This window comes from Chrysoperla carnea, chromosome 5 (assembly GCF_905475395.1).
Source record: "Chrysoperla carnea chromosome 5, inChrCarn1.1, whole genome shotgun sequence".
NCBI classification, from domain to species: domain Eukaryota; kingdom Metazoa; phylum Arthropoda; class Insecta; order Neuroptera; family Chrysopidae; genus Chrysoperla; species Chrysoperla carnea.
Genome location: NC_058341.1, coordinates 63,030,040 through 63,050,048, shown reverse-complemented (window position 1 = coordinate 63,050,048; position 20,009 = coordinate 63,030,040). Strand labels below are relative to the sequence as shown.

General features: G+C 30.5%; 1 protein-coding gene across 1 annotated transcript in view; it reads right to left on the bottom strand.

The window, feature by feature from the left end:
- LOC123301005 overlaps positions 1-20,009 on the bottom strand; it is a 260,841-nt gene that overhangs the window by 18,417 nt on the left and 222,415 nt on the right. The window contains exon 2 of the mRNA XM_044883715.1: positions 5,616-5,776. Within this exon, the coding sequence (XP_044739650.1) occupies positions 5,616-5,776 (161 nt within the window). The remainder of the gene's footprint in view (positions 1-5,615; positions 5,777-20,009) is intronic.

Here is a 20,009-nt window from a genome sequence, read left to right as displayed (position 1 = left end):
ATTTAGAGCAGTCGTTTCGAAATAAGCTCGAAATATAACTTTTTTGATGGTAAAAATACTTTAGTATGATGCATTTCATTATTTACGTTTATAAGAACGTTAAAATTTCAACTTATTTTAGATTTTATTTATAACTTTTTATTCTAATTACTTGTACTCCTCAAAAATAGAATTTATGCTTTTGAAGTTTAAAATGCTTTTGTGCCCTGTATATAAATTTCTAAGGTTTCTTTCTTTTAAATACAACTCAAAATACAACTATTTTGCAATCGAAAAGTGATTGATGGCATTGTCAGTCACGTTTTGTTCTGTAGTGACAGTATCTTTTCAATAATTTGTTTTATCGGATTCGGTCCCAGATACAATTTAAAATCATAAATCCTGCGTAGAGAAAGATGTTCAAAGTTTAAAAGCACTTTCGAACTCGTCTTTCTTTTGCTTGTAGTATCAGTGACATTTCCATTTTTTTAAGTAATAAATTTCGATTTTTGCCCCAATTTACTACTCGTTCCTAGTAACATACAAAATAAAAGTAATTACGATCAGCTAATTCATACGGATGGTGACTTCTTGGTAGTCGAAATGCGTATTTATAAAATACAAAAACTGATCTAGGAAATTGGTACAAAAATCGAAATTTATTTCGAAATATCCTAGAGTTCTAATTTATTATCTTCGATAGTATTTATATTGTTAAGTAATGTTAAGTAATGTAAAAAGTGAGGTTAAGTTCGTAAATGAGCAACATGGGTCAATGTCTTCATCTTGTAAACCGTTAGAAATACAACAAAAGTTTATCTGTAAAATATGTTCCTTTTAAAAAAACAAACAACTTTTGTTCCACACATTTTTTCGTAAACATCACTGTTTACCCGTGAGCGTAAACATCACTGTTTACGCGCAAATTAGCTTAGAAACATGTATGTGTTTGTTTGTTTATCTTTCTTTACTTACATGACGTAAAAAAACAAACGAATGCGCAATCAACACTGTCTATACATGTTATTTCAACAAATAACTCAGTCAATCGTTTGTTTTCACTTGCTTGGTGTAAACGCAATCAAACTGTGAGAAACATCACCAATATTGTTGCTTGCCGACGCCATATCGACAAGTAATTAAACGTTATTCGGCCTACCTAGTTGTTTGAATGACTGACTGAATATTGTGCAGGCCGCTGTGAACGGCAACGTTTAGTAGAAAGGCTAGACTGTTAATAGAACGGTAAATTAAGCTAGTTGGCTGCGTTGCAAAAATAACATTACTGCAGTTAGCGGACGTTTAATTTTCAAGTTAGACATCTACATTATAATGCAATTGATGAAATTGGCATGATTTAGACGAATGATCATGGAAAAAAATGGAAATTTATATGACCACCCGTGTACAGAATGAAATAAATCACATCTTATTGTAAGATGTGATTTATTATTAGATCTGTACTTTTAGACTTGATGCGCATATATCAGAAATATTTAATTTATAATTCGAAAAATTACCATGCAACGATGATTTCTAAGATAAAGTTGTTGTTCATCAAATTCACTGAAAGCTTAAAGCTGTGCAATTTTATTTAAATATTGAATTGGCAAACTATTAAAACTTGATAACTTTTATACATTTATGTTTTTGATAGGTTATGTATTGAATATCTCTAAATAATCAGTAAAAATTTGTATGAAACTTCTCTGTGTATGTTTTATTAACTAAACAAAACAACTTTTAACGCAATTAGTAATAAACATTTAGTAATTACTGGATAAATGCTCACTAATGAACTAACATGAACTAAACTTTATTCTGTTTCTAAAATAAAACAGAAAAATATGTCAAAACAAAGTATATAAAATGGAAAATTTGTTTATTTTATATACTGCTTTTGTAACAGGTAAGCTTTATCCAACTTTTAATATCATGGACGAAAGTTATTGTTTTTATTCCGAAAAAAACAATAACAATAAAAATAAAAACGAAAATTTTGGAATATCTATTTTGAGGTGCTAAAATTTTTCGATCAAATGACCCAGTGGGAATCATGTTGAAAAAGATGCTACTATATGTAATATGTAAAAGTATATTAAAGCCCCATGGCGTCAGTTTTGCGCGGTACAAATGAGTACATACAGGTGAGAATGGAATGTCACACCCCTTGATGTCTCACCCCTGCATCAGCGAATATGTAAGGCGTTGCTGAATACTAACTCTGCATAAGTACTAAAAGCGAATTATATAAATGTCGTACAGAAATAAATCACGTAGGGCTTCGGTAATTAACGGAAGATCGACAATTTTTTTTAACCTCCCGGTACCGAATTTACCAGATTTATTTCTGTACGATATTTATGTAATTCGCTTCGAATACTTATGAAGAGTTAGTATTCATCAACACCGTACATAGGTAATTTTTATTTCTGTAAGTTTAAGATGTTTGAATTTAAGAAGAAAATAAAATTTTTTATCTTAATCTACTCCAATATAGTAATTTTGTGTAAAAAAAGAAGATTTTACGCTTTTTGACATTTTATTGTTTGAGATGTCTACATTTCTAAATAACATTAAGTTCAATCTTTATTTTAAGTCTAAATATTTTGATTGTAAAAATTATTGATCAGCCAATAGGATTGAGAGGCAACGGGTACAACTTCTAGAGATGGCAGTGTGAAAATTATAATTAACGAAACTTTTGTTGCTTGGAAGGGAACACAGTAACCGTCAATTAATTATCGTTTAGATAACTGTTGTTTACAGTTTCAACAAAGTTTTTCACTATTTCGATCTTTACTCAAAATTATTACAAGTTTATTGAAATATTTAATTACATAACATTATTAAATTATCAATTTTTCCAGTTTTTACATTCCATGGCACACTAGATGTAAAAGTTAATTTTTTTAATCTTATAATTAGTGCGCTATGGAATGTAAAAACTGGACAAATTGATAATTTATTAATGTTATGAATTCAAATATTTCAATAAACTTGTAATACTTATGTGGATCAAAATAAAATTGAAAATACGAGGTATAAAAAATATTCTAAGCAACTTCTGCTAAGAGTTTTTTTTTTCGATATCTCTAACCATCTCTGACGCTAGACAAAATATTAAGACTCGGTCCTCTTTGTCAGTTTGCATTAGGCTGGGTTTAAAGTTCTGATTTCGACTAAGTATCCTAAAAAATGTGACCCACCACCCTGTATGACAAATTTCAAGTCGATATTCCTATAAACAATGAAATTATGAGGGTGTCTTCATTTTATCTGCGACACACTGTATAAATATGCTAAGATGAAACAGTTCAGTTCCTTTGCGTTTTCTATGTAGATATTCATTTGCTCAGCTTTAAACGATTGTAGGGTAACTTGCAAACATGGAGTGGATGGTTAATTTTACTGTTTACATTCTGTATTTTTATAAAAATAAAATAAAATTTTTAAAACTAATAAATTAATTAAGGTAATGGAAAAAAACAGTCAAACACATTTGGAAAATAAATAACAATTAAATTAAATTTTTGAATATATGAAAAAATACATTTATTTAAACAAAACATTCTTAAAATTCGTTATTTATTGTTAATTTGGTAATACATATTTTAGGGTACAATTTCTGCATCTATGTTTCTGAAAATTTCTATTACTTTTAATTAGGGGAAATAGAAGCACTAAATTTGGTAGATAAGCAAAACCACATCGCGATCTACTGTTACATATCGAACAAAATATCATTAATATTAGGTACTTATTGTTTAAAATACTGTTGACAAACAAGACCCGTCCAGTGTTAGATGAAGCTTTGTCCTAGGGATATCCTAGTTATACCATGTATATATGAAATATACATAGTATATTAAGTTTAGTCCCAAGTTTGTAACGCTTATAAATAATGATGCTAGGAAAAAAATTTTGTCATAGGTGTTCACTAAATCACCTAATAAGTCCATTTCCGGTTGTCCGTCCGTCCGTCTGTGGACACGATAACTCAAAAACGAAAAAAGATATCGAGTTGAAATCTTTACAGCGTACTCAGGGCGTAAAAAGTGAGGTCAAGTTCGTAAATGAGCATCATAGGTCAATTGGGTCTTGGGTCCGTAAGACCCATCTTTTAAACCGTTAGAGATAGAACCGTTAGAGTTTACATCACTGTTTACCCGTGAGTGCGCCAATTAGGCGGAAATTTTATAATATGTACTATACTTGATTATCAGTTATGTATGTGTCACATGTTTGTATGTGTAACGTGATAAAGAAATCAACACTGACTATGCATGGTATTTCAACAATTAACTCAGTCAATTGTTTGTTTTCTCTTGTAACCATTAAAATGTAGTTCAACTAGGAGAAGAACAAATAATGTTGCCCTCAATTTTGTTCTTGGTTTTCTAAGAAGGAACGTGTACGAGACTGATCTCCTCTTAAACGGCTGGCCGATTTTGATGAAATTTTTGGACAATACTTGTTTATTTTAAAATTATTTTTTATGTTTTTGTGGATTTCTTTCAATTTGTTTATATTTTTTTGACAGACTTTGTTTTTCTCTTGTATAATTTGGATTTATTTCGAGAATATTTTTAGAGGGTATTTTTTTGGGATAATTTTATAGACATTAGCAGTGCCAAAACCGCTAAAAGAAAATTTTTCTTATTTAATAAAATTTTATACTTTGAACAAGAAGTAGCTTATACAGGGTGTCGCTAAAAGATCTTTACAACGCTTTACGACATATATCTTAGATCAAAATAAGTTGATTTAGTTATACATGCCGAAGTAAAAATTGTTACGTTTTGGATCCCATATCTACGCCCATGAATTGATATTAGTTTTAAGGTTGATATGAATTATTTTGAATGAAAAACAGTGTCACCACACTAAATTTTATCAAAATCGCACTATCTTCTAAAGTTATGGAAGAAATAAGATACCAAAATTGCAACTTTTACTATTTTTAGCTAAATCGACTTATATTGAGCTAAGATATATGTGGTAGAGGGTTGTAAAGGTTGTAAGGTTTTTTTATCGACAGCCTGTATATTATATAAAAAATAGCTGTAAACTACCCGCTTTGCTGGGAAACATTCCCACTTTCTCCTCCTCCCCTTATATCCCCCTGCGTAAGGGTAATTGGTTTTGTAATGTACACGCCATGCTCTTTAATTTGATACTTCACTTGGATATATTTGAAATTATTCGATTATTCATCCCCAATTTCTCGCTCCACCTTTCCACCCCGAAGGTTAAATATAAATAAAAGTCATCCTTGAAGCTGGTTGTATATCTTGTCAATATTTGAGTTTAATCGATGCACAACTTTTTAAGTTTTTGGAGCACATCCCTTTCAACCCCTATTTCAATCCGTTACTCTACTATATTATGCGTGTAATATACATAAAAACTTTCCTCTTGAATCCCTCTATCTATTTAAAAATCCTTATCAAAGCCCGTTGCGTAGTTTTAATGATCTAAGCATGCATAGGGATTAAGGACAGACAGGCGTAAGGGATTTTGTTTTATACTATGTATTTGATATTGATGATATTGATATTTGGAGGTATAAACGACGAAATATTCAATTATAGATTATATACTACGAAAATTAAAAAAAAAAAATTTTTACATACCGTTTTATAAAACATACACGCTTGTCTATCTTCATCCTCACCAGACGGACAATTAATGTACCCATCACATAATACATGATCATCAATACACCGGTAACGACCCTGGCGATCTGGTGTTGGACAAGCAAACCGTTCCATACCATCTGGTGCTGGTGGACATTCTGGAAAACAAAAACGAATTTATAAAATATATATACAGATTTTTGTAAACATAATATAAATTTATTTATAAAAATAATAATTGGTAATTCTAGTAGTATTGGTTTTTTTTTTATACAGCACTGGAATAATATGGATTTTTTATTTTCTGATCGAAATTTATTGTTTTATCAGAGAGTCGAAATAAAGACTTAAGGTAGTACCAGCATGAAATCACTTTTCGACAGATTTGGCCGAATTTTTTTTCTCAGGTTTATAATAGCTTTATTTATGAATTCCTAAAATTTCATAATTTTTGACCGTTTAGATCGCGAGATATTTAAAGACAAAGTTCGCGATTTTGAGGGTCATGTCCCATTTAAAGCATGTAAAATGTCCGGTCTCTCGAACTATTTTTTATGATATTATTATATATTGAAGAAAAAGTAGAAAAAAATGTTTATACAATAAAATTCTAAAAAAAAAAATTTAGAAATTAATTTTCACTTTCGAGATATTAATTTTGACGTAAATTGATCGAAATTGGGACGTTGGCATAATTATTTCCCATTTTAAACGGTCAAAATTTCTGAAACTTTGGGAATTAATAGTAAGCATTATTAAATTCTTAAATTTAATTTTTCGTTAAATTCTGTCGAAAAAAAAATTGTACCATTGCTTTAACATAGAAACTGCAAATACCATGCTGGTAATACCTTAAGGCTTTTAGTTGTCAACAATGATTTTATAATTTTGTATATACTTTTAAAATAAGTTGCTACACGGTTAGAAATTTTTTGTGGTTGTTACTATGTCAGTATCGGCGAGTCAATGTAGTATGGGCGTCAGGCCAATACTGGTTGGCGATACCCACAATACTTCTGGTGGATAGCCCTGTTTAATACTGTAATATTACTTATGCTTGCATAAATACTATATGTATCTGTTTCTATACCATATCAGCATTGTAGTAAACGCCATGCATTTCCTACCGTTTATTTCATACCATTTTGAATGATATTTTTATTATTCTTATTCTTTGATAAGCAATGCATATGAGAAAATTACAATTGATTATTCGATCGCATAGATCGAATTCGATATAAAGGCGCTGTAACATACCTTACGTTTCAAAAAGTCTGCCAGAGCGAAAAACGTGTCCTTGCGAGTGCGAGCAATGCATATGGAAACCTGTGAGTTAGAGTGAGAGCACTTATTGGGCATTGTTGAACCGCATGCAACAATATTTATAGCGTTCTGTCAACAATTAGGAGGGATGTAAATGCTCTGGTAAAAATTCTATGAAGTAAAAATACTGCCGAAAGTAATTTCCTAAAATTTTATGCCTTAACAAAAATAACTCGTATTTCTTACCCTTCTTAAAAATTTAGGGTAGTCCACCCTGGCCACACACGGCTGCCAGAAGTGGCTTTTCAGTATCTGTAGGTATTCAGGTTTTGCTATGAAAAGTTTCGTAACTTTTGAAATGACCACCTAAAATTGGTCACTGGCTCTCTCTCTAAGACATAATAGGTTTGAAAATGAGAGGTGAATCATGGAATTTAATAAGGGTCTAAGGAAGAAAAGAGTAGGACAGAAAAAAACTTGCTAGTGTAATAATGTATAAGATTGCGGAAATGTTGTCAGCAACGTAAAATTGTGAACATGGATGTATTGCTAGAATAAATATTTCATAGACATTTCCTATAATATCGCTACATTTCAAAATAAGATTACTATGAAATTTAGACAGTGGTTTGTGTTGTGTGGGCTGTTGTATGTATTGTAGTTAGAATGGGATCGGATGGAGCGAATAATATATAACAGGTTGGCTGATAAGTCCCCGGTCTGACACATAGATGGCGTCGCTAGTATTAAATGCATATTATTTTTATATAGTACCAACCTTCAAATGATTCGTGTCAAAATTTGACGTCTGTAAGTCAATTAGTTTGTGAGATAGAGCGTCTTTTGTGAAGCAACTTTTGTTATTGTGAAAAAAATGGAAAAAATGGAATTTCGTGTTTTGATAAAATACTGTTTTCTGAAGGGAAAAAATACAGAGTCCGGAAACTCATTATCAAGCCAAGTTTTTGCTTCCACTGTATTTTTTCCCTTCAGAAAACAGTATTTTATCAAAACACGAAATTCCTTTTTTTCCATTTTTTTCACAATAACAAAAGTTGCTTCACAAAAGACGCTCTATCTCACAAACTAATTGACTTACAGACGTCAAATTTTGACACGAATCATTTGAAGGTTGGTACTATATAAAAATAATATGCATTTAATACTAGCGACGCCATCTATGTGTCAGACCGGGGACTTATCAGCCAACCTATTATGTGTGTAAAGTCAGTAACGGAAAAAATCTTAGAACATGGTAGTATGATAAATGGTGTCAGTTATTTACTATAAATTAAAAAACTTGTTACTGTATATTATTTAAGGAAGCTAAAAAAACATGCATCTAAAATGCTAAGTAAATTTTAAAAGATCTCTCTCTTACTTGTTGAATGATCCGCGTTCTTCAGATAGATTTTATACCACTCTATTATATATTTAAGGCATGAGATGGTATTACTCACTATACTCAGTGGTATTTACGTCTCTCTCACCAAACAATATTATTTGAAGCGCAAATTGTTATTTAATTGCGCCAATTATACTGGATTATCTTTGTTTATTTTTATCATAAAAATATTAGTTTTTTAATTGCATTTGTAGTAATTTGTGTCAGTAAATATTCATTCAAGCATTTTATATTTTTATACCATGTATATAAAATATATCAAGGTATATTAAGTTTAGTCCCAAGTTTGTAACGCTTGAAAATATTGATAAAACCACAAAATTTGGTTTCAGGTGTTCATAAAATCACGTAATTAGTCCGTTTTCGGTTGTCTGTCCGTCTGCCTGTCAACACGATAACTCAAAAACGAAAAGAGATATCAAATTGAAATTTTTATAGCGTGCTTAGGATATAAAAAGTGAGGTCGAGTTCGTAAATGAGCAACATAGGCCAATTGGGTCTTGGGTACGTAAGATCCATTTTGTAAACCGTTACAGATAGAACAAAAAATTAAAAGTAAAAACCTTCCTTACAAATAAATAAACAACTTTTGTTTGAAACATTTTTTTGTAAACATCACTGTTTACCTGCGAGGCCGCGAGTTAGGTGCAAATTTTTTAGAATGTATTATATGGGAATATCAGTTACATGTGTGTGGCTGTCTAAGAGTGGATATCTTTCTCTATTTACATAATGTAAAAAAACAAACGATTGGGTCATCAACAATGTCTATACATGGTATTTCAACAATTATTTCAGTCAATTGTTTATTTTCATTTGTTTTGAAAATAACATTTTAATGATTTTTATTTGTCGTCAATAGATTTTATACAATTTGTTGATGTAAATACAATTTGTTTTTTATATTATTTAAATAAGTTGAATTTAAAAATAATAATTTATAATTATATTGAAATTATTTTATTATCAAATATTGTAAAGAATTTACATTAATTAATACCCAACCTATACAGCAGATAAGATTACATTTTTTATTTTTATAGTGTTAAAATAACTTTTATCTACTATAACTGAGCGACTTTTGATATTCAATCTCTATTTTTAATAGTTGTGTGGGCTACTGTAGTACATGTACAGGTATATATGCATGAAGGAGGTGTACTCAGCCTCTTATAATAATTGGGAAACTGATAGACCGAGGTTATCCGCGGAAAGGTGGCATCACAGTAGGACAGCCAATAGAATCGAATTTAGACAATCTCATGTACAATATTTTTTATAATTATTAGTTTTTGTTTTTGTTTACTTTTTAATCATGCATACGATATGTATTTACATCATGGTTTCTAGATTAAAATTGATGATTTTTAATATGATACATATAGCGTAAACTAAATATTGACAAATATCTTGTCTAGTAATCTTAATTAAAGAGAATTGAAAAAATTATACTCGAACCAGGACCCAAACCCGGACTTCTTGGATTCATGTCTAATTAGTTAAACACAGTTCTTCATCCTCTAATTAGTAGATTTTACAAATATTCCACTTTAAAGATCCTCTTATCTTAAGAAGTTCAAATACATTAAAAATGTTTCCGTTTTTAATGGTTACTCAATCGATGTTGTAGATTATATCCTCTGAAAGTTCTTATGGCGTAAAGGAATTAGGGATACAACCTCTTTTGAGAAAGTTTCCGAAAAGAATCTGCAGGATAGAGTTTACATTTATACACCGCAGAATAGATAGAATCTTCAAAAAATCTGGAATTAATGTTAATTTTACGTCCCAGAAGTTGCAACAGTTCTTGGATCAAACCAAGGATACAATTCCGAACTCGGGTATCTACCAAATTTCTTGTTCAAAATGTAATAAATTTTACCTCGGATAGACAAAACGGCAAATATAAATTAGCGAAAAGGAACATAAAAGTGATATCAAGAATCACTGAATCGAAAAATCTTACATTGCGGACCATGTTTTGAGTATGGAACACATTATTCTTCTTGCAAGTTACTTAAATCTCTTAGGTATCACAATAGTTTAGAAGCTTACGAAAGAATTTTAATCCACAAGGTGGGCAATAAGACTCTCAACTAGGGTAATGGTCCTTTACCTGACCATGAATTGAAAAAATGGACATCTGTAAAAACAAAGCCATAAAACTATTCTCGTCAGTTATAAGGAACTTAGGCACACCCATTTCACAAACGGTTCCAAATTTTAATTCAAGATATAAATTACGGTCGATAATGTTTGTATTACGGTAATTTGTTGGCAATATTTTACATATTGTTATGTGAATAAATGTTTTTCAATTATATTTTTTTAAATAAAATTTCTTAATATAAAACTATATTTCTAGTATCGTGGTATTTATTTTCAATAACTACTTAAATAGACGTTTAGCACACTTGTAAAAAATAATCAGAAATAACGTTAATAAGTGCTTCTTAACCTGGTGAAGTCTGTTAGAGCCAAAAAGGTTATATATAACGTAGAGGCTTAAAAGCGTAGGAAACGCAATAAGGTAATTATTGACTGTCTTCCTTCTTTGTCACTGACAAAGGGCTATATTAATATTTTGAATTATTATATAAACACGTGCATGACTGTGTATTTCATAAAGGTAATACGCGTACTTTTTTTAGGTCTCTCTCTATAACGATCAACTGTTTGGATGGCCATATTACGGTTCTATGTTATTACTTCTATGATTAGAGCGAAAACTGAAAAAGTGTAATTTATCAACAAAATAATTGCTACAATATTGTTATGTATACTCAAAACCAATTTATGTTATACCTACACTAATATTACGAAAAAATATTGTCCGTGTGTACCGTCAAGTTAGTATGACAGTAATTTATTTTGTAATAATATTCAATAAAAAAATTTGTGAATGTTATAATAAATACAAAAAAATGATATAAAATAATTAAATCAAATTGTATATAAACAAGTGAAAACAAACAATTGACTGAGTTTATTGTTGAAATACCATGTATAGGCAGTGTTGATAACTCTGTCACATTTCACATACATACATATCTGACATATTTAACTGATATTCTCATATAATGCTCAAGTGTTGATGCGCAATCGTTTGTTTTTTTTGACGTCATGTAAATAACAAAAGATATTCACTTTGATATTCCTATATTAATACATACTATAAAATTTGTACCTAATTAACGCCCTCGTGGGTAAACAGTGATTTTTACAAAAAAATGTTTCAAACAAAAGTTGTTTATTTTTTTGTAAGGAACATTTTTTACATTTAAACTTTTATTCTATCTCTAACGGTTTACAAGATGGGTACTACGGACCCATGACCCAATTGACCCAGGTTGCTCATTTACGAACTTGACCTCACTTTTTACGTCCTAAGCATGCTGTAAAAATTTCAGCTTGATATCTCTTTTCGTTTTTGAGTAATCGTGATCACAGACGGACGGACAACCGGAAATGGATTAATTAGGTGATTTTATGAACACCTATACCAATTTTTTTGTAGCATCAATATTTTTAGGCGTTACAAACTTGGGACTAAACTTATAATACTATGTATATTTCATATATACATGGTATAATAAATCTCATTTGTGACATGTTTCTAAGTTTGTATTCAGTATAATGATTAACTTGTTTTGTATAAAAGTCCATGGTTTTTGTATAAAAGTTTACTCATTTCAAAAACAATGTAGCCATGTTTATAAATAAATATCTACGTATTTTAATTATAAGATGATGTGCATTATAGGTAAAGTATAGCCTAGGCCTAGGAAGTACAGTTTCTATACCATGTATATATGAAATATATCGTAGTATATCAAATTTAGTCCCAAGTTTGTAACGCTTAAAAATATTAATGCTACGAACAAAATTTTGTTGTAGGTGTTTATAAAATCGCCTTATTAGTCCATTTCCGGTTGTCTGTCTGCCCGTGTGTGTGCACGATAACTGAAAAACGAAAAAAGATATCAAATAAATCGTTAGAGATAGAACAAAAGTTTAGGTATAAAAATGTTGCTTATAAAAAAATAAACAATTTTTGTTTGAAACATTTTTTTGTAAACATCACTGTTTACCCACGAGGCGAAAATTAGGTGCAAATTTTATAGTATGTATTATATGGGAATATCAGTTGTGAATGTGTAGCTATCTGAGAGTGGATATCTTTCTTTACTTACTTGACGTCAAAAAACAAACGATTGCGTTATCAACACTGTCTATACATGGTATTTCAACAATTAACTCAGTCAATTGTTTTTTTTTCAGTTGTTAGATATAAAGTGTATTCATTTATTGTAAACTCATGATAACAAATTAGTTTGAATACAAAAATGGAAGTATCCAGCCCGTACTTACTTCCCCTTTCTGATCAACTTTTGCACGTTCTGACGAACTCAAAAGTCATCCTGAAAAACCCAACTGTGGCTCTCCAAAAGCAAAATCTGGACATCTTACAATCCAAAATTGTATCTAAAACACCTCCGAATCTTTTTTCAAATCATCCCGCAATAGTCCTTTCCCGGAGATCAACGAACTGGGCAACTGCATGATATCGTTTACAATAGATTCGATGTTATCCATTTTTCTTGTAGCTTATTTTTTACGCACATTACAAACGTAATTTGCCGTTTCGCACCTTTAACCCTAATTATAAGTAGGTTAGGTTAGGTATGAGTGACTGTTCACGGATGGGGCACACTTAGACTATAGGGTCCGTTGTGAAATCGAAGGAGCTGGCCTATCCACGGCTACGACTCCATGTACCATTTGGAGAACAGCAAGAGTGCTTCGACGGCAGCTGACTTTTGGTCGAAGAAGTCGAAAAAGAAAGGTTGGCTCAAGTGAGTCGATCTCCTCATGCTAATAGAGGCCCTTGAAAGCGATATAAGATCTTTGCAACGCCTACGATTGTACTCAGACCTGTCTTGAAGTACCACAAGTACGTTCCCCCTTCCATCTATTATTGGTCTTTTTTAACCATCTCTAAGCAGCAGCTTGTAGTTCGTAAAAAGAACTCCTGGATTCCTATTGATGCTTTTGTTCCAACGAATTGTGCCATTTCTAGCACTATGGGTAAGAAGTATCCTGCTTAAATTCGACAAAAAGGTTAAATTACTTGGGTTTAACAGGTATCTCTTAAACCCCTCTTCTTACGGGGCTAGGATGCGAAATTTGGTTGCGATATCAACGATAACGACGGTATTAAAATCCCGTTGCAGTCATTTCGAACGGATAATCCCACAAGTCTTCTGGACTAAACAGTTTTAATTTTTAATTGAACAGTATTTTTTTTTAAATGATAAAACCAGGAATTATTGAAATAGAGAGGTAAAAGAATTTGAATAAATCTAATTGCGTGTTTTATAAATCGAAAAATTTTACGGGTAATGGGGAGGGGGTGGTAAACCATGGAATGGAAATGACGATGTCTAACAGAGATTACAGTTGCTTCCTCTTGTTTAGAGAAAAAACAGGAAATCAATTAACCTAAAACTTTTATAATTTCGTTAAAAAACATTGTGAAAAATACAACACAGTGCTAAAAATAATACATAAATTTATGTATGTATGTATGTGCAACCATCCACTCATAAAAATATAAAATTTTGTATTGTATGGGGAATTAAATGCTAAAAAGGGTCAAATTCTTTCCCTACAAGTAAAAACAAAGTAAATCGCCATGATACATATTGGCTTTATTGACAAGGTAATTTGTTATCATTTGCTTTTAATTGTTTGTCCCTATAGTATTTTATAGGCCCACTAGGTTGAATGAAGAGTAATTTGGAAGCCATTATTTCGTCTTTTTGTTGAGATGCTGAAGATAACACTGGACATGTAAAGGGAGGGAGGAAAGTAAGTGGTGTAAGTGGAGTAGGTGGATACGAATGCAAAAACAATTTTGTTTATTTGGAATAGATTGGGATTGTCCGGATGGGACCCAAGTACGTATTTACGCTATATTCCAGTTTGGAATCCCAATTGGACAACTCAGCTGGGTTCCAATTGGGATTTTCTCTCATCGGGATTTCCACATCGAGACACAAGTGGGATTGTCCTATTTACATCATCCTTATGTGCTGTTTTCTAAGGAGCAACTCTATTGAGACTCCAAGAATAATGGGATTTTTTTCTAATTTCCTCATTGAGACACTAGTGTAATTCCCAATTAGGGCGGCGAAAGCTTTTGCGTCGCTATTCCTATGTGCTGTCCCTAAAGAGCAACCCTAATGAGGCCTCAATAACTCTTACGTTAAAATTTTTAGTCGGGATACCCTGTTATTTTCTAAGCGGTATATTTTTAGACTGTGAGTTAATTTTTCATCATTAACCAGCACGTTGAACTTTTAAATGAAAGGTAAATCATGGAAATTGATGAAGGAATATGGAAGATATCGCGATGTTAACAGAGTTTTTTGTTTGTAAAATAGCTGTAACTTGAAAACAAAAGGTAATCGAATGAGCTTTAATTATGCTATTTTTAACCGACTTTAAACAAAAAAGGAGGAGGTTATCAATTCGACTATATATTTTTTTTTAATGTGTGTTACTTGAGAAATTTTGACTGGGTGAACCGATTTTGATGATTCTTTACCTATTTAAAAGTTGCTGCTTCCCGTGTGGTCCCATTTCATTTTGGTTCTGACAACGGCATCCCTGAGAAAACCATAAAAGTCTTAAATTTGCATTAAGTATGCACGACAAGAGGACGAATAACTCAATATCACGCCAATCGATTTCGATTATTCTTTTTTAGTGATAAATTAGTTAGTGTACTTCAGATTCAATAAAAATCACAAAACTTTTAGCAAAAAAAAAACTGGCTTCAAAAGAAAAACTTTTCCAAAACAAAAGAATATGCACAAAAAAGTAAAAAATAACGATAATATAATGTAGTTAAAATTATTTTTAAGCTAATATAGCAAATTGCTCTGACAGAGTTGTTTCCTTGGTTAACACCGACTCCAAAAATAACAAAAATTTTAACTAAATTATATTATCATTATTTTTTACTTTTTAGTGCATATTAATTTGTTTTGGAAAAGTTTTTCTTTTGAAGTCGGTTTTCTTTTTGTTAGAAGTTCCATCCATTCTTTGAGTTCGAGTCATTTTACTGAAATTGTGACGCACACCGGTTTAGTAAAAATAAAATGATACTTTTCACCACATAAATGTTCAAAAAAATCAAATTAAGGTATATTCAACATAGGGCTGCTAAAGACTAAGAATAGGGCTTGCTATTAAATCTCAATGTTTCAGAAATTATGACCGTTTAAGTTCCCAAATTTGACCAATTTACGTCAAAATTAAAATCTCTATTCTAAAAAAATTCCTTTCCACTCCCCTTCTTTTTAAAAAAATTCTGTCGGGTGAAAATTTTAATAACGTAAAATATAGCTGTTTTACATTCTTTGACCCTCGCGAACTTTGCAGCTGATTATCTCGCGATCTAAACGATCAAAAATTTTCGTATTGTTACAACTAACATTATTCTGAGTCTATGAAAAAGTGCTTTCATGCTGGAGATTTGAGAGATGATTTATATGAGAATTTTTTAAGATGTCAGCTTTTTATGGTCTTATAATTCCTCTGATTCTCTCTATCTATGTTTTTATAGTAATATTTTATATTATTACTAATTATAATACTTATAACAGAAAAAATAATTATTTAAATGAATTAGAAACGAAAATAAATAACACAATATCGTTTATTAATTATGTTTAACCAAAATTAAACTATAAACATATACATTTTTAGTATATTTAATACATGGTGTTATTAAAATTTCTCTCACTTTGGTAAAAGTCCAAGTGGTTTATGTACAAATTGTGTTCGTTACATCTAGGCATATAAATATCACGAGTATGACACAGTATATGCCTTAAGCAATGCATTTAAGTGACAAAAGTGACTTGTATCGTGGCTTATCTGTTGTAGTTCATCTATTCAATTAAGAAACTCTCCACTCTCCAAGCGTCTTACAACTACATGCTCTACACATGTATATAATACCCCTCACTTAGATGCATTGCTTAACCCAAGTATTCTGTCATACTAGTGATATTTATATGCCTAGATGTAACGAACACTTATTGTATAATTGTTACAATATATTTGTAAAATTACAAAACTTGCAACAGTGTTTGTAAAATTATAAAAAATATCGAGGTATTTAAAGTTCAATTTTTCGTTGTATAAAATGTAATAATCGTATTAGGCATATTATGCTTATGCTAACAAATTGTTTTATGCGTGGGTTGCACAAACATGTATATAATACGTAGGTATGCGATTGGAATTGGGTGTGAATATGTATATGATACTTAATATACAGCGTGCCCGGCTAATTTAAACCACCTATATTGCATAAGGCATTTAATAAACAACCCAGATCATTTTTTATGGTCTCGGAAGGTAGGTTAGCCGTGTATTTAAAATTTCATATAAAATACGGCTTTATTTCAAGTGCTGGAATAATCGGAAGGTTGAATGAGCACACTTTGTGCTATTTCAAAATTCTTTGTCCTTTTTCAAAGGATTCCGTACGATTAGATAGCAAAAAAAACCGTTCTTCGGATCGTTTTGATCAAAAGGTCTAACGGCAACAAATTTTTTAACGGGTAGTTTTCAAAAACCACCCAAAATTTTGTGGTCATGAGAACTTTTTATCAAAACAATCCGAAGAACGTTTTAGGGGTGGTTTGAAAAAGTTTCACAGAAAGCCATTTTCCTATCTAATCATCTCGGGATCCCTTTCCAATTTCGTCTTTTTTTCGAGCATCGAAAGCTCTTATTTATTTGAAACAATGATTATGTACCAACTATAATACTATATTTGAGCCCCAGACAATTTTCTTAGATAAAAGCTAATATTTAGTAGTAAATTTAAAATTTTAATGTTATGCCAAGCTTATTTTTCCTTTAGATCTATAAACCAATGAAATTGGATAATTTGGAGAAACTGGAAAAACGGCATACAATGCCGAAATAGAACAAGCTGCGCGATGGTATGTAAGTCTAAGGATTCGAATAATATACCAGCTTACACAGTTTGTGAAATTCACCAATGATCGCTATCATTTTGTAGTTTCTCATAGCTTATCTATCATTCGACGCTATAAAAAATATGGATGGTTTATTTGCACTGCGCTACCGATGGTTGTTATATATGAATAAAACTATATTATATCTTATATATTTAAACGAGCAATTCTTGTATATATATATATATATATATATATATATATATATATATATATATATATATATATATATATATATATATATATATATATATATATCAACGATCTTGGAAATGGCTCCAACGATTTTCATGAAAATGAATATGTAGGGGTTTTTTGGGGCGATAAGTCGATCTAGCTAGGTTTCATTTATCAGAAATGTCGTTTTATCCGTCTTTTCATGAAAAATTCATCAGACATCTATTGGTGTATAACGTAGTTAATGAAATACAATGCAAATTATAACATAACAAAAAGGAGGCGTTTGAGTAGTCTAAAGTGAAAAATATGACTCTTGCTGAGCGAAGCTCGGTCATCCAGATATTATTATAAAAATGATCAATATGTTTATTTCAAACTCTTTCGCTATTAGTAACAACAATCTTCATGTGATTGGCTCAACTCCACATTGGCTTGACATGACAGGTATGTGATCGTACTAACCAAATTCTATATTTAAAGCAAACGTAAAGATATGTTATATAGCTTTATTCACACGATTATAAATTCTAAATAAGTACAATTTTATTTTCCATCAATAAAATGCATGACTTAACTAAAATCAATCTCTTTCATAGAAGTAATGTTTTTGTTTATTTAACTTCAGTAATTTTGTATCAATGAATTCATATTTTAAATTAAATCCCATTATTGTAAATACAAATATTTAGCTGTACTTGTTCCAATCATTCGGAAATTGTTTGAAAGTATTTTTGCTTTATTTCAATATGAAACGGCCAACTTCGGGATAAGGTTGTTATTTTTTAAATTTTTTTCAGAGTGGTTCAGTATTTAAGTGTTTTAAATAAGATCATTTTGAGTCGGGGACACTCTATATTACTTTAAACATAATAATATGCATAATATTTCTTTTATGTCGTTTGTAAATATAACTTTTTAAAACACCTATTATATATAATTATTTTTGAAAAATATATCACGAACACATAAAGTTTTGGAAAAATTATACAACAAAAACTGTTAGTACTATAAAACTTCTACAGAATGCTATTTTTTTAAGTGATCACAATCAAATGTCTTAAGAAATAGCCATACGGTCAAAAAATATGTAGTACAAGTGAAAATAATCAATGGGCTGAGTTAATTGTTGAAATACCCTGTTTAGTCAGTGTTGAATATTAATGTTTTCTAAAAATTTTACTAGTTGAAGCCACTACAAATTTTCAACTCTGTATCTTTTATACTTCTGGAGAAAATGAATAATAAAGTTTTTTCCTAATTTGGTTCCTCGCAAGAAAATAATGATATTAACGAAAAAATGTTCGTAACAAAAGTTGTTAATTTTTAATGAACATTTTTTACATTTAAACTTGTTGTTCTATCTCTTACGGGTTACAAAATGGGTACTGCGGACCTAAGATCAAATGTACCTATGTTGCTCATTTACGAACTCAAACTCACTTTTCACCTCTTGAACATGTTGTAATTTTCAACTCACTATATTAGTTTTTCTAAATACGATTGTCATACATTCCTTAATCAACGTAAAATACTATTTTTCATTGAGTAAAACAATAATTTTTATAATAAAATGCGAACGAGATATGAAATGCGAAAAAATGCCAGGTTAACATGGCTATATTTTGGCCAATTTTTAACTAAAAACTTTCCCTATACCTATTTCCGAACAAAACAAAAAAATGTAGGCAAAAAACAAAAATGCACAAAAAATCAAAATTTCAAAAAATTTGTTTCACCTGTTTTAGTATGAAATTTTTTTTTTAATTAAAAAAAAATTCTAAATCGATGCAGAATTTAATTCTCTACAAAATTTTTTATAAAATTTCTTGAAATTTTCCTTAGTTTGCGAGATATTTGGAAAAAAGCAAGGGGGGCCCTTTTTCATCCTTATCTTCAATTTTCACCCACTCATTTAATAGCAGTCTACGATTATTTCTTCATTATTAACTTATTGAACGATTTCTGCAATAAAAACCGAGAACGCCTTAGTTTTTTTTTCTATATGACAAAATCAATAAACACTAGACATTCAGTAACTTCGGAATCTCACAGCTAACATTATTTTCTGAGTCTGTGAAAAAATAGACCAAATCTTAAAAACTTAATTAACCGTTTTTAAAATCTGTCGACAAGTTCGTTCATACTGGAAATACATTAAACAAGTGAAAACAAACAATTGACTGAGTTAATTGTTGAAATACCATGTATAGACAGTGTTGATTACTCTGTCACATTACACATACATACATGTCACACACATATAATTGATATACCCATATAATACTATAATTTGCGCATATTATGCACTCTTTTACATTTAAACTTTTGTTCTACCTCCAACGGTTTACAAGAAGGATCCTACGGACCTAAGACCCAATTGACCTATGTTGCTCATTTACGAACTCGACCTCACTTTTTACGTCTTCAGCACGCTATAAATTTCAGCTTGATATCTCTTTTCGTTTTTGAGTAATCGTGATG